Genomic DNA, 11,905 nt, shown 5'->3' with positions numbered 1-11,905 from the left:
TGCTGCAGTCCTGCTGAACTAGGAACTACCCGGAGACAGGGCAGAAAGCTGGGGACCCTTCTTGTGAAGTTTTTCTCATCATCCCTTTATAATGCAGCTTAAAGTCACTCTTGGAGATGGATGCAGGACATACAGATGAAATTTTTCTACTCTTGCTCTTAAGGAACAATAGCTGTGGCAGCTGGAGCTTGCAATATGTACTATGGGCAGGTCTCTGGGTGTTGGCTGCTGTGCAGCTCCCGGTCTGTGTGGGTCTTTTACAACAGTGGAAAGAAAAGTATTTCAAAATAGGAAGATGGGGTTGTGAAACCATGAGAAGGGATGAGGGAATTCAGGGATGAACACTTCCAGGTAGGTTACAGGGTATAGATCTCAATGTGATTAGTCTCAGAGATAAACCTCTGCAGGTTGGCGAGTATGTCCTGTGATCTTGGTCTTCAGCTACTCTGAATTTAATTGATGAGGAATATACAACCCCCCCCATTCTGTAGTCATCTGCTACTTTCCTTCTGTTGCCAAAGTGAAGAGGGAGATGATCTTTGAATGTTGGGTGGATTCGGTGTTGTACCAGAGGGAGGAGAGTGATCAGACTGAAATGTTCCTGGCTTTGCAAGTGTCTTAAACAGTGAAACCGCCTGAAGAAAGTGGTTGAAAAGAGCAGAGGTTTGAGAAATAGCATTTAAGACTCCTATTTTGTCTTTAATTTGAGGTCCATGTGATTAGATGCATGACCTGACTGGCATACGCTCTGATGCAGGTAAAGGCTGATGATACCAATCTCAGAGCTGTCCTGTGCCCTCCTCATCTCTGCCCTGGTACCCCAACCCTCTAGCTCAGTATGGCTGCCTCCCCTGTTTTGGAGCCATAATGTGATCTGGCAAATGTTTTGTCTGTTCAGGGGAGCCTGACTCCACTCCTGAGGTCTGGGGGGAAGTTTGTTCTCAGAAGACTGGTCTGGGGAAAATTCTACCTGGCAAATCCTTTTCCCTGAGAGGTGTGATATAAGAGAGGGATGGGGAAGCAAGCCGTACAGAAAGATGATGATGTAGATCTATGATATGGGTGTATGCTGCTTTCATGCCAGAGACTAGTATGTGCATTCACAGATGTAAAAATACTCACTAGTTGTGGTTGCAGCCATCGCCGAACCGTGCTTGGCTTTCATTTGGTCTTCTCAAGTCTTATAGCTTAGATGAATTACTAAGGGTACATATTATTGCAGCTTCTTTCTGTGATTCCCTTCCCCGAGAGAGTAAGGTTTTTTATGCTGTAAAGAAATCCCTGTGCATTGCAATACATACCTCCAATGTAGCATGGTCAGTCCCGTTAGCGTGGAACATGACAGCGTGCAGCTGGTGGGTTTTCAGGCGAAAGTGCATGTGCCAGGAGCCGATGTGTGAGTGCTGGTACCAAATGTAGCTGTGGCCCCCAAACCTTACAGCTGTTCCTGGAAGGCAAATGAGCAAAAGCTCTCATCTTCGTTACACTTTGAGACTATGGACTGTATCAAGCCTTGCCTCTTTCTCCAGCCTGACACCATAACTGTCCAGGACAAGTCCCATCTGTGGCAACTCATGTACTGCACAGCTCCCATTTGCATCTCCCAGTATTTCTTCTATGTACTCAACTGTAAAGCAGTCCTGCAATAGCAGCCTGGCTATTTCTGTCCTATAGCACCTTGAAGGTCCCCTCAATATGGTCTACAGCATCCTTGAATTTTCTCATCCTTAATAAGTCTTTATATTATTCTATGGTATTCCCTTACAATTCCTGCCCAAGTGATGTTAATCTGACCCTTGCTCCCTCCTTTTATTTCTTGAAGTATTCTAGAGTGAGTATAACAAATATGGTTTATTTGGCTTTCCTCAGATTTATCATTTACTCTGTGCTTTGCTGAGTCTAGGATCAACAGAGGAACTCGGATCTCGAAATTCTGATCATTGAGCTTCATTACCTGCTAAGTATGAGTGACTTTTCCCAATGAGATGGATAGATGTTGCTGCTATTAAATACTACTGGAGATAAATTAAAAAAAAAGAAAAAAAATCAGACTCTAAGAATCTAGATTTGGCTTTGAAATTGCAGGCAGATTTGTAGGTTACTGGGCAACCTAATTCCATGGAAAGTCCAGGTGCTTTAGAGTGTACTGAAGGAAAACCTATTGCCCAGGTTTATAGGGTAGGACACGACCAGGAAGGATTGCTCACCATTGCAAGAACAGATTTGCTCCAGGCTGTGCCGTGGGGTGAGGACGCTGAGTCGGGCAGTGCTGTAAGTAGACATCATTCCTGGATCCAGCTGAATGGATTCCTTGCAGACACGGTGGGCGCAATCTGACCCATGACATGGCACATGGATTGCTTTCTTCATCCGAAGACCAACAAGCTGGTCCATCTCCCCAGCTGACACAGTGATCTTATTTGCGAGGACCCGAGGCTCATACAAGGAGCCATGTGGCTCTCCAACAGCCAGGAGCAGGTCCACTCCATCAGAGGTAGCTGCAGGCTGTAAGCTGGCCATGTGGATGTTTTGGCGCCGGGTGACAAGGATGTTTCCCAGAAATCTCTGCAAGTTGCGCCAATGGTCCCCCACAAACTCCTCAGGGGAGAGGTGGCGAAAGTGTAGCACCACCGCCTTGTCCAAGGCCTCCTGCGTGAAGCACCACACATGGACGTTGACACTGGTGGTGGCTGTGAATGTACCATCACTGACTGTCACATTCAGAAGGTAGTGACCATGAGGAAGCTTGTCCCCAGCAATGATCTTCCCATCTGCAGCCCCAACAGAGAACAGCCCCTCCTGGGGCACTTCTGCCACCAAAGTGTACACCAGTGTGTCATGGGGATCTCGATCCGTGGCATGGATCTTGCCCAGAACGCCTCCTCGGAAGGCTTTCTCGTTGGTGGTGATGAATATTTCCAGGGGAAGGGCTGAGGGGGCATACTGGCTCTGCTCAGTCACTTGGATGTTTATAAATGCAGACGAGGACAGGGGAGGGATACCGCTGTCAGAGACCTGTCAAGGAAAACGGGAGGATGAGTTATAGCCACATGCTGCCTTACTGCCATCTCACCCGACTGGATGGGCTGATCTTGCAAAGGAGAATGCCTTGCAGGTAGCAATGGGTGGAAGCTGTCAGGCAGCAGCTTGGGAATGAAGAAGATGTGGGAAAAACTGGGCAGCAGAGTTGGACCTCTGCCTGGAGATGGCCCCAGGGAAATGACAGCATGCCTTCCAGCATGGAGACTGATTGAGACCTTCTGTTAGCAGTGGGATTGTGCTCATTTCTCTGTGTGCTCATCAGCAGCTGAGGCACACCTAAGCAGCTCTGATTTCCTGAGGATTAATCATCTTTAGAGCTGCTGCCAGTCTGTGGGGTTCCACGTGTAACTGAGGGTGCAAAGATACGTAGCAGTTATGCACATCAACATACTGGCTCACCTTCTGGACTATTTAAGCCCATGTCCTGCCTCTGACAATGTCTGTCTAGCATGAGTCAAGGAACCTCAAAATAGAAAAATGCAAATAATCATGCTATAGGTTAAGTTTCTCCCTAATCTCAGGCCGTTAGTGGTTGAAGTTTATAATAGTACCTAGCTTTTAGAACACCTACTATTACTGAAGAATTATGTGTTTTACATGTTGTTATCCTTTTGTTTGTAATGGATTTGTAACTATCCTTACTGATAATGTTGAAAAATAATTAATTCACTCTGCAACAACAGAAATCCTCTTTGAAGAAGAGCTTAAACCACCTCTTAAATGACAAGGGTAATTGCAGAAAGTTTTAGGACCAGATCTGGGTCTCGCTTTAAACTGGAAGTCACTAGAATGATGCTGGGAAAAACATCTGTCTAAGGAAACTGCTGACAGTATTTCTCATGATATTATCTGATTTTTAGCAGTGCAGAAGCTGACCCCCTGCTTCTTGTGGGCAGGCTGTGTGGAGAAATGAGCTCTGGAGCTGGCTCCAAGTGGCAAAATTGGATTTCTCCAAATCCAGAGATGTTTCCACCCGGCTGTGCCATCCCAATCATTTTGTTGCTACTTAAGGTTGCTGAGGGATTCAGATACCAGGACAGTAAGGCAGGCTCTACCTGGACTTGTAATAGGTACTGTTCTTTCATTCTTCTGTTCAGGATGGATGATGTCACCAGCAGACCATTCTGTGTGACATCAAAAGCCTTCCCGTCATTGCCCTGGGTGATCTGGAATGAATACGGCGGTCCATTTTCTGGGGAGTCTCTGTCGCTCATAATCAGCTCCAGGACGCTGGTACCCACGGGAGCATTCTCCTGGAATGGGGAAAGATGCTAGTGGAGAAAGGCAAGCAAATAGAAAAGGCCCAGGGGAACCCACAGTGCTCCTAGAGCTGCTAGATGAGGAACAGGGAAAGAAATCCTGTACACCGTATGCATCTCTAGTACACGCAGGCTTGAGACTCTTGCCAGTAAAGGCAGAGACCCAGTGGTGGCAAGGGACTCCCTTTCATGACATTACATATGTGGCAGCTAAGTGCAGACAGTTGAGCTGATGCCCTTGCTTTCCCCTTGAGTCATGCCAGCACAAGAGCAGATGAAAGCAAGTTTTGTCTGCATTTCTTTCCAAGTGTATATAGGTGTTTTGAGTCCAAGTGACAACTGGGTTGCATCTAGCAGACACGATGATGCTTGACCACGCTCTTGGGTCTGCTTTTTCTGTTGTGGTGTAGACATTGGTGATTGTAAGGAAGAAAAGGGCTGCAGGTCAGGCTTGGAAAGTATGAAAAGCTCTGCACTCTCTGTACTGAAAGGACAGGAGGTGCCTGAAGCTATTTGAAAGAGAAAATGGCATCTGTTGGCAGAATATCTCCCCTTGCAGATGCTACCAGTTCTTTTTTGTCAATGAGCACAAAGCAACAGCATGCTTCATCCTGTCTTACCCTTCTGCTCCAACAGCAGCCCATGCATGAGTACCTTAGTACCCCCCAATGGACTGGGAGAACAAACTGTCTCCTGGCTTACCTGCACCACCACGCTGTAGTTGAGCTGGAAGAACCGAGGAGGGTTGTCATTGACATCAGACACATGGACACGCACAGCGACGTCACTGAACTGAGCAGGGTGGCCGTTGTCTGTGGCTCGAACTGTCAGGGAATAACTGGGGATCTGGAGGATTCGTAGTGCATGATTACTTGGAGAAATGGAGGAACAGTGGCTTTTTCACATTGATGCTGTACTCTGCTGCAGCTTGTTGAAATGCTTGAGGCCATGCATTGCACCATAAAAGCAGCTTTGCCCTTGGCCAGAGCTCTCCATCCACAAATCTCAAAGCACATTGCTAAAGAAAATCAGCCTCACAATAGCTGCAGAGAAGGGAAACAGCTTGGCAAAGGTGGATGAGACAGAGCTGGGCAAACATCTGTCAATAGTGGTTTGAGCTGCTACTGTTTTATGAACGAGAGATTGTCCAGGTGACCTTTCCATCTCCTCCCCATGCCTGTTTTCTGTGCTGCTCTGATGCAGAGAAGCAAACCAACCCTGTTGGTTTCCAGTTTGGGACTGACTCTCACCTAGCCAGCTTGTACCAGTGGAGCAGACCAAAGCCCGTAGCTGTGACCACTGAAGGCTACGTTGCCTTCCCTAAAGCCCAGCCTTGCTACAGCAGTATCTATGAGTCTAGAAAATGAATGAAAGACTTGCCTTCTGCTTACAGTATTATGAGTAGATCAGTCAGAAAATGGGAGGTAACTGAATACACTGTGCTTCCTCAGCCTTTTGGGGCACATCTACTTTAGCCTTACTGTTCCCATTTTCTTGAACTCACCTCCTCCCTGTCCAGATGCTTGGTGATGCTGAGTTGCCCACTTTTAGGTTGAATGCTGAAGTGTCCCAGTGGGTTCCCTCCCACGATTGAGTATGTGATCTGATTGTTCATTGCTCCATCCAAGTCATCAGCTGACACCTGTTAGGAGGAAAAAAAGCTACACCCCCTGGCCTGAAAAGGCCTTGCCATGGAGGAATGGGGGCAGCACCCCCTTGTCATTTAAGGGTATTGGTCTGAGCTTGCCTCAAATGAGGAGGAGGAAGGAAGGTGGTTTACATAAGCATCATTCATTAGTTTTTCCAAGATAAAACTCAACACAGCTACAACAATGGCTTTCTCCTTGTCCCTTTCCTGACTTTACCAACCTGTGATGGTAACAGGCTGGGCAGAAAACTCCACATGGGCATACCTTGGGCTCTGTTATCCTGCCCACAGAAGCCTCTACCTTCCTCAGGTCACAAGGGTATTGGCCTTCTGCAAGCATTTTAGCTCTCCTGGGAGGTCCTCAAAGCTCCTGAGCCCCCCCTTAGGTATCTCAAGCTTTCACTTAAAGATGTTTTAAAAGGCAAAGTGTTCTTCCTGTCTATGGAATGTCAGGAATTCTGGCAATCATCCTTTTTAAAAGTCATTCTTAAATCTTAGATGTTGAATGTCACAAACCCACTGAGGTGGCTGTGTCCAAGGAAAAGAAGTGCAAAAGAAGAGTAAATAACGCATGGAACAAGTAAAAGAATAAGTAAAGACAGCTGGCCTGTTCATAATCATACCGTAAGGATGATTTCTCCAACTGCAGCATCCTCCCGGATATCAGCAAAGTAAGCGTCTTGGATGAACTCTGGTGCATGGTCATTGATGTCAGTTATGTTGATCACTACCATGGTCACATCGCTGAGAGAAGCTGAGCCCTTCCTTGTGCCCTCGATGGATAAGTAATACTCATGACTCGCTTCAAAGTCCAAGCTCCCATTTATGTATAAGGCACCTGCATTGGCAGATGGATAGAAAAGGGCAGAAGATACTTTGAATGAATGGCACGTGAGGTTTTTTGTAATACTGGGGATATACTGAGACAACTGCCAGACTGCCAGCTGAAAAGGTGCTGTTCACCTGACTTCGACCTCCTCTGGTTAAATCAGGACACTGAAGGTCATGGCATCACATAAAGAAACCTATGACTGAACTGTTTCTGCCATAACCTGCCTCATGTTTGAAGAGGTGAAATAAGCTTTTATTCAGGGAGGTTTCCAGGACTCTTGATTGCAGGAGATCTGGGACAAAATAGGATGAGAATCCAACAATGCTATTGAAAGCTGTGACCAAGGCAGTAGTAGAGCATCACTGAACTGTGTCATAGGCAAGATGAAAAGGTGTGAGACGTGGATGCAGAGATGTACAGGAGAAAAAGGTGCATGGCAGGATGCTGTGATTAGTAGGTGAGTCTTGGGATGCAACATAAAAAGGAGTTATAAAAAATGAGTGAGGAACAAAGAAGACAAAGTGAAAGTGGAAAAACATAGCGATGGGGGACAGAATGTGCCTGTGTATTTCAATGCTTTCCTGGGTTCAGCACTAAAACCATCACAAAATTATCCCCTGGAAATGACTCTGTTCTATGTCTTTTAAGACATACCGACTATTAACAAGATTGGTGTAGAAAAATTAGTAAGAGCCTTGGGGACAGAGAAGCTGCAGAAGGTGCTGTAGGTGAGGATGTTGCAGCCATGGGCAGAAGGCCATTGATGACACAGCCAAGAGCTTGTTTCAGGAAGCTGACATTGGCCTTCTGATAACAGCTTTTACCAGATCACTGCAAACAGAGCAGTGCTTTATTTGGCTAGTAAACCTGGCTCAGCACCTGCTCATGGTTAACAGATTGGTAACTATCCACATTCATTGAGTGCTACCTAATAAAGCTGCCTGTTAACCCTGGTCTGCAGGTTCCTTGTGGGATCAGGATGGAGAGACTTTTTTAAATGCAATTACCTTCTCCTGTGTTTTGAAGTGGAAAAATTTCCCCATCCTGTTCTCCGTGTATTCCTCATTGCAATGGATCTGTCTCAGGTCCCAGACATACGGCAGGAATCTTTCCATTAATTTCAGTAAGATTTGGACTACTCAAGTGACTTGGCTGGTAAAATTTAGGGTAGAGGACTGTATTCCCTACCCTTGTGCTGGCTAAAGACTAAGGGAAGCAGAAGTGCAAGCCAAACGGAGAAGAACGAGAGAAGACACATACAAGCACATCCTTTGATGTTTGGTCAGCCAGGACCTGCTTTGGCATGAGATCGTCTTACCTGTGTTTGAGTTGAGCTGGAATTTCCCGTGGTCGTTGCCATTCACAATTTCATACTTGATCTCTGTGTTTTCTGAATTGTCCCTTGTCAAGGCTGACAAGTTGAGGACCTCTGTACCCACAGCCACATCTTCTTTTACCATGGCCACGTATTCAGGGGCCAGGAAAACAGGCAGATATTCGTTTAGATCCACAACGGAGACAGTGACAGTGCCAAGAGCAGAGAGGGGCTCCGGGGTGCCCCGGTCTGTAGCACAGACTGTCAGCTCAAATGCTGAATGCTGGGAATCCTTCAGAGGCTTTTCCAGACGAATCACCCCTGTGGTTTCTTCAATTGAAAAGTGTCCGTTGGCAGAATCAGGCAGAGAATAAACCACCTCAGCATTGAGACCTGGAAGGGTAAGGGACAGGCTGCATTAATTCATGGGTAGGAACTGCTGGTTGGATTTTTTTTTGTTTGGTTTGTCAATCCATGAGGACTATGTGTACTTAATGACCTTAAATTCCTAGGGAGAACGGAGGCTGTATGAACATCAGGTGTTGCCCCTGTCCGTCTGTAAGTTCAGACATCTGGCCACCCTCACCATCATCCATCAGTACCGCCTGTCTGTATTTACTAGTGTTTCCCAGTTTTAATTCCCCTGCTTTTAAATGTAATTTCCCTTCGTATCTGCTTGCAAAGCAGGTAAATACGCTCTTGCCTCTGTCATTGTAAATTCAGTCTCTGCTGGAGAGGTTTGTTGAAAGTTCCTTTCTTAGGAGTCTTACCTATGTTTCTGAGAATCTTTGTGTCTTCAGAAGGACCTCTCCCTCCATATCATCTACCTCATTCAGATATAAAGCTCCTTTTTTCCTTATTACGCTCATTCTTGATTTCCATTTTTGGTAAAGTTTCTGTCCAGTTTGGATCCCCGACAAACTGTGTGTCACAGTTTGCACCGCACGTCACGGTTACAGTTACTGAGCATGTCCTCAAAGTCTGTCTTTGCGTGTTTCTACAAATATTGCATTTCCTACCGGGTCACAAAAATGCTGATGCCAGCCTGCTAGTTAAGAACAACTCAGTGATGAGATCCTGGCACATCTTCGCCAAGATTCAATCATCTATACCCATTGCTACAACCCTTCCCTAGGTTTCAAAGGTTTCAGGATGAAAGACGAACTATACTAAAGAGTAAATCCCATTCTGACTCACCTTCGTCAAGGTCCCTGGCAGCAACCACGGCGATGGGTGTTTTTGTTGTGGTGTTGTCAAAAACGGCCACTGCACAGTGAGTGGGGAAGAACCTCGGTGCGTTGTCATTTGTGTCCTCTACGATCAGCGTTACATCTGCTTGGCAGGAACGGCCTCCACCATCAGTTGCTTTGGCAACAAGATGGTACGTAGGTTTCTGCTCACGGTCGAGAGGTGCAGATGTGGTCAGTTCCCCTGTTGGAAAGAACAGGAGGTGTCTTGTCTCCTGCAACTGCTGCCACAGCCTAGGAGAGCTCAGGGAGGTTCAAGCACGCTGCCTTCCTGGCTGAACCGTGGGAGACAGCCCGGGTTTGAACGCTGTCTGTAATCCAGCTAATAGCAGTGATGTGTCCACACCACATCGCTCGGGGCTATTCTCGGATCACTGCCAGCCAGTGCCCTGGCAGGGCTTGGCATGGGGAGTCCTTCAAGGCGGGCTGAACTTCATGCAAGGGATGCCGTCATGGGATAAAAGTCCTCATAAATGTATTGTACTCATAAACACCTTTATGACCCCTGCTGCATTAAGTTTTTTGTAATGTAGTGAACCCCAGTTGTTCTCTAGAATGATCATTGTGTCTGCTCGGGCAAAGACACTGCCCAAGACCTGGTAAGGTGCTTTTTAGAGTTTAGGACTTGGGTCTTTGTCTCAAGCCAAACACTTGCTGATCTCTCCTCCTTGAGACCTGGCTGTTAGCAACAGCATCTGCCCTGCATTTTACTGGTGCTAATGGACTATCTGTAAAGAAATCCAGCAGGCAGCTGCAGAGCTCACTCTCCTCTATACTGTGTTGGAATAAACCTGTCTGTCTGCCATTCCTCCTAGCTTGGGAGAGCTGGAATGAACAGACCTTTTGTTTGCTCAAGAGGAGGCAAGTATTGAGCCATGCCGGCAGCTGGCATTTCTTGGGAGTGGGTGAGGAAAAGGATAAAAGCATCCCATCGCCCTGCTCTCACCTGTGTGTGGGCCCAGCCGGAATTCCTCTGCGCCAGGGCCGTGGAGGCTGTATGTTATCTGGGCATTGCTGCCGACATCAGGGTCGGTCGCTGATATTTTCAAAATGAAAAGACCCGGCAGAGCGTCTTCAGAGACTCTCCCAGTGTAGAATATCTGGCAAGGACAGAAGGCGTCATTGGCATCTGAGCCATCTCCAAAATACCTTCATCCCACATGGGGAGGAATGGACTAGCAGAAGCTTCATAGAGAAGGATAAACCATGTGGTTTATGGGGGAACACAATGTGCCTCACGTTGCCGCTGCAGGGGTGTGGACTGGGACCAGTGAGCTCATTTCACACAAGCCTTTGAATCTCCTTTGGGAAGCAACCACCTCTGTTCTTTCTCACCATGGGTAACATCCATACCAGCAATCAGCTCTCTACGGTAACAAACCTCCTGATGGGAATCTCTCAGCTTAGCAGGATATAAAACTCAGTAATTTACATGCCCCTACCCAGGAGGCTTCCTGGCATTGTTTATCTCCAGAAATTATCCTTCATAATGCTTAGGCGCTCACTTACTGCTGGCAAACATGCTTGGAGGCTAGATTTAATGTTCTTGCTTGACATGCAGCTTAATTAAAATTGCTAAGCATAATCAAAGCAAAAAGATCGTGTGAGAAGAATTATGACAAGCCAAACCCTCTTAACATGCTCTTTCTGTTCATTCTTCCTTGCTATTGTGTTCTCTCCTTCCCAGGTGCTCCTCTTGTGCCCCTGATGCCCCAGGACAGATGTCTTACCTGGCCACACTCAGGGCTGTTGTCATTGATATCCAGAACAAAAATTTCCACTTCGGTGGTAGCCTGAAATTTTCCATCAGAGGCCATAACCTTGAGGAGATATTTTTCTGTATCTTCTCTGTCCAAAGGCTTCTTGGAAGAAATTGTCCATTCGCCCTCAATCTGGTTAACGGTGAACTGTCCCAGTACATCTCCTTCTAGAAGGGGGCAGGAGGCACGGAAAAAAGACATTTACCGAGTGCTGAAAATCAGATGAGTTAAGGAAAGGGGATATAGGTGTGCCCACTGCCGGGCCCTCGGGACACCTGAAGGACTTGCAGTGGTGCCACACAGAGGGCGTTAGTGTCATATCTGGCAGGTGAGGAGCATTTGGTCTGCTTCACTGCATAGCTGAGAAATACCCTGCTCGTTTCTCTTACTAGCTGTTTGCATATTACACTGGAAGGAGGAAACTACTCCTGATTGCAAAAGTGTCTCGGTAATGTTCTGCAGGTGTGCATATTCATTGCCTCAAAACCACATCGTCTCACCTTCCTAAAGTGTGTCAGTCTTTCTCGGTGCATGTTCCTAAAGGGATCTGAGAGTGGCAAATACCCTGCAGACATTGCTTGGATCTTATTGTTACAGTACCTATGTAGTTGTACTCCCTTTTAACCTACAGATGTATTTAATATAAAGCTACACTTTCTGGGGCTACTTTTTGATTTTGTAAGAGCCAAACAATGACAGACAGGTAAATCCAGACTAGGCAGGCTCTCCAGCCCACCAGATTCATGCCGCTCCTACTGATATTACACAGAGTAGCTTTTGAATGGGGTGGATGCTGACCCTG

At 46.7% G+C, this 11,905-nt stretch overlaps 1 protein-coding gene across 2 annotated transcripts in view; it reads right to left on the bottom strand.

Moving 5' to 3' along the window:
* FAT2 (FAT atypical cadherin 2) overlaps positions 1-11,905 on the bottom strand; it is a gene marked incomplete at its 5' end in the record, with an annotated part of 66,824 nt that overhangs the window by 16,257 nt on the left and 38,662 nt on the right. For both annotated transcript variants that reach the window (XM_080399379.1, XM_080399378.1), the window contains 10 exons: positions 1,302-1,447; positions 2,208-3,015; positions 4,098-4,295; positions 5,004-5,147; positions 5,806-5,943; positions 6,573-6,787; positions 8,100-8,489; positions 9,294-9,527; positions 10,290-10,443; positions 11,074-11,270. In XM_080399379.1, the coding sequence (XP_080255505.1) occupies positions 1,302-1,447; positions 2,208-3,015; positions 4,098-4,295; positions 5,004-5,147; positions 5,806-5,943; positions 6,573-6,787; positions 8,100-8,489; positions 9,294-9,527; positions 10,290-10,443; positions 11,074-11,270 (2,624 nt within the window). The remainder of the gene's footprint in view (positions 1-1,301; positions 1,448-2,207; positions 3,016-4,097; positions 4,296-5,003; positions 5,148-5,805; positions 5,944-6,572; positions 6,788-8,099; positions 8,490-9,293; positions 9,528-10,289; positions 10,444-11,073; positions 11,271-11,905) is intronic.

This window comes from Falco punctatus (assembly GCF_963210335.1).
Source record: "Falco punctatus genome assembly, chromosome: 8".
Classification (NCBI taxonomy): Eukaryota; Metazoa; Chordata; class Aves; order Falconiformes; family Falconidae; genus Falco; species Falco punctatus.
Note: the sequence above shows the minus strand (reverse complement) of the source record. Positions and strands in the feature narration are given on the sequence as shown.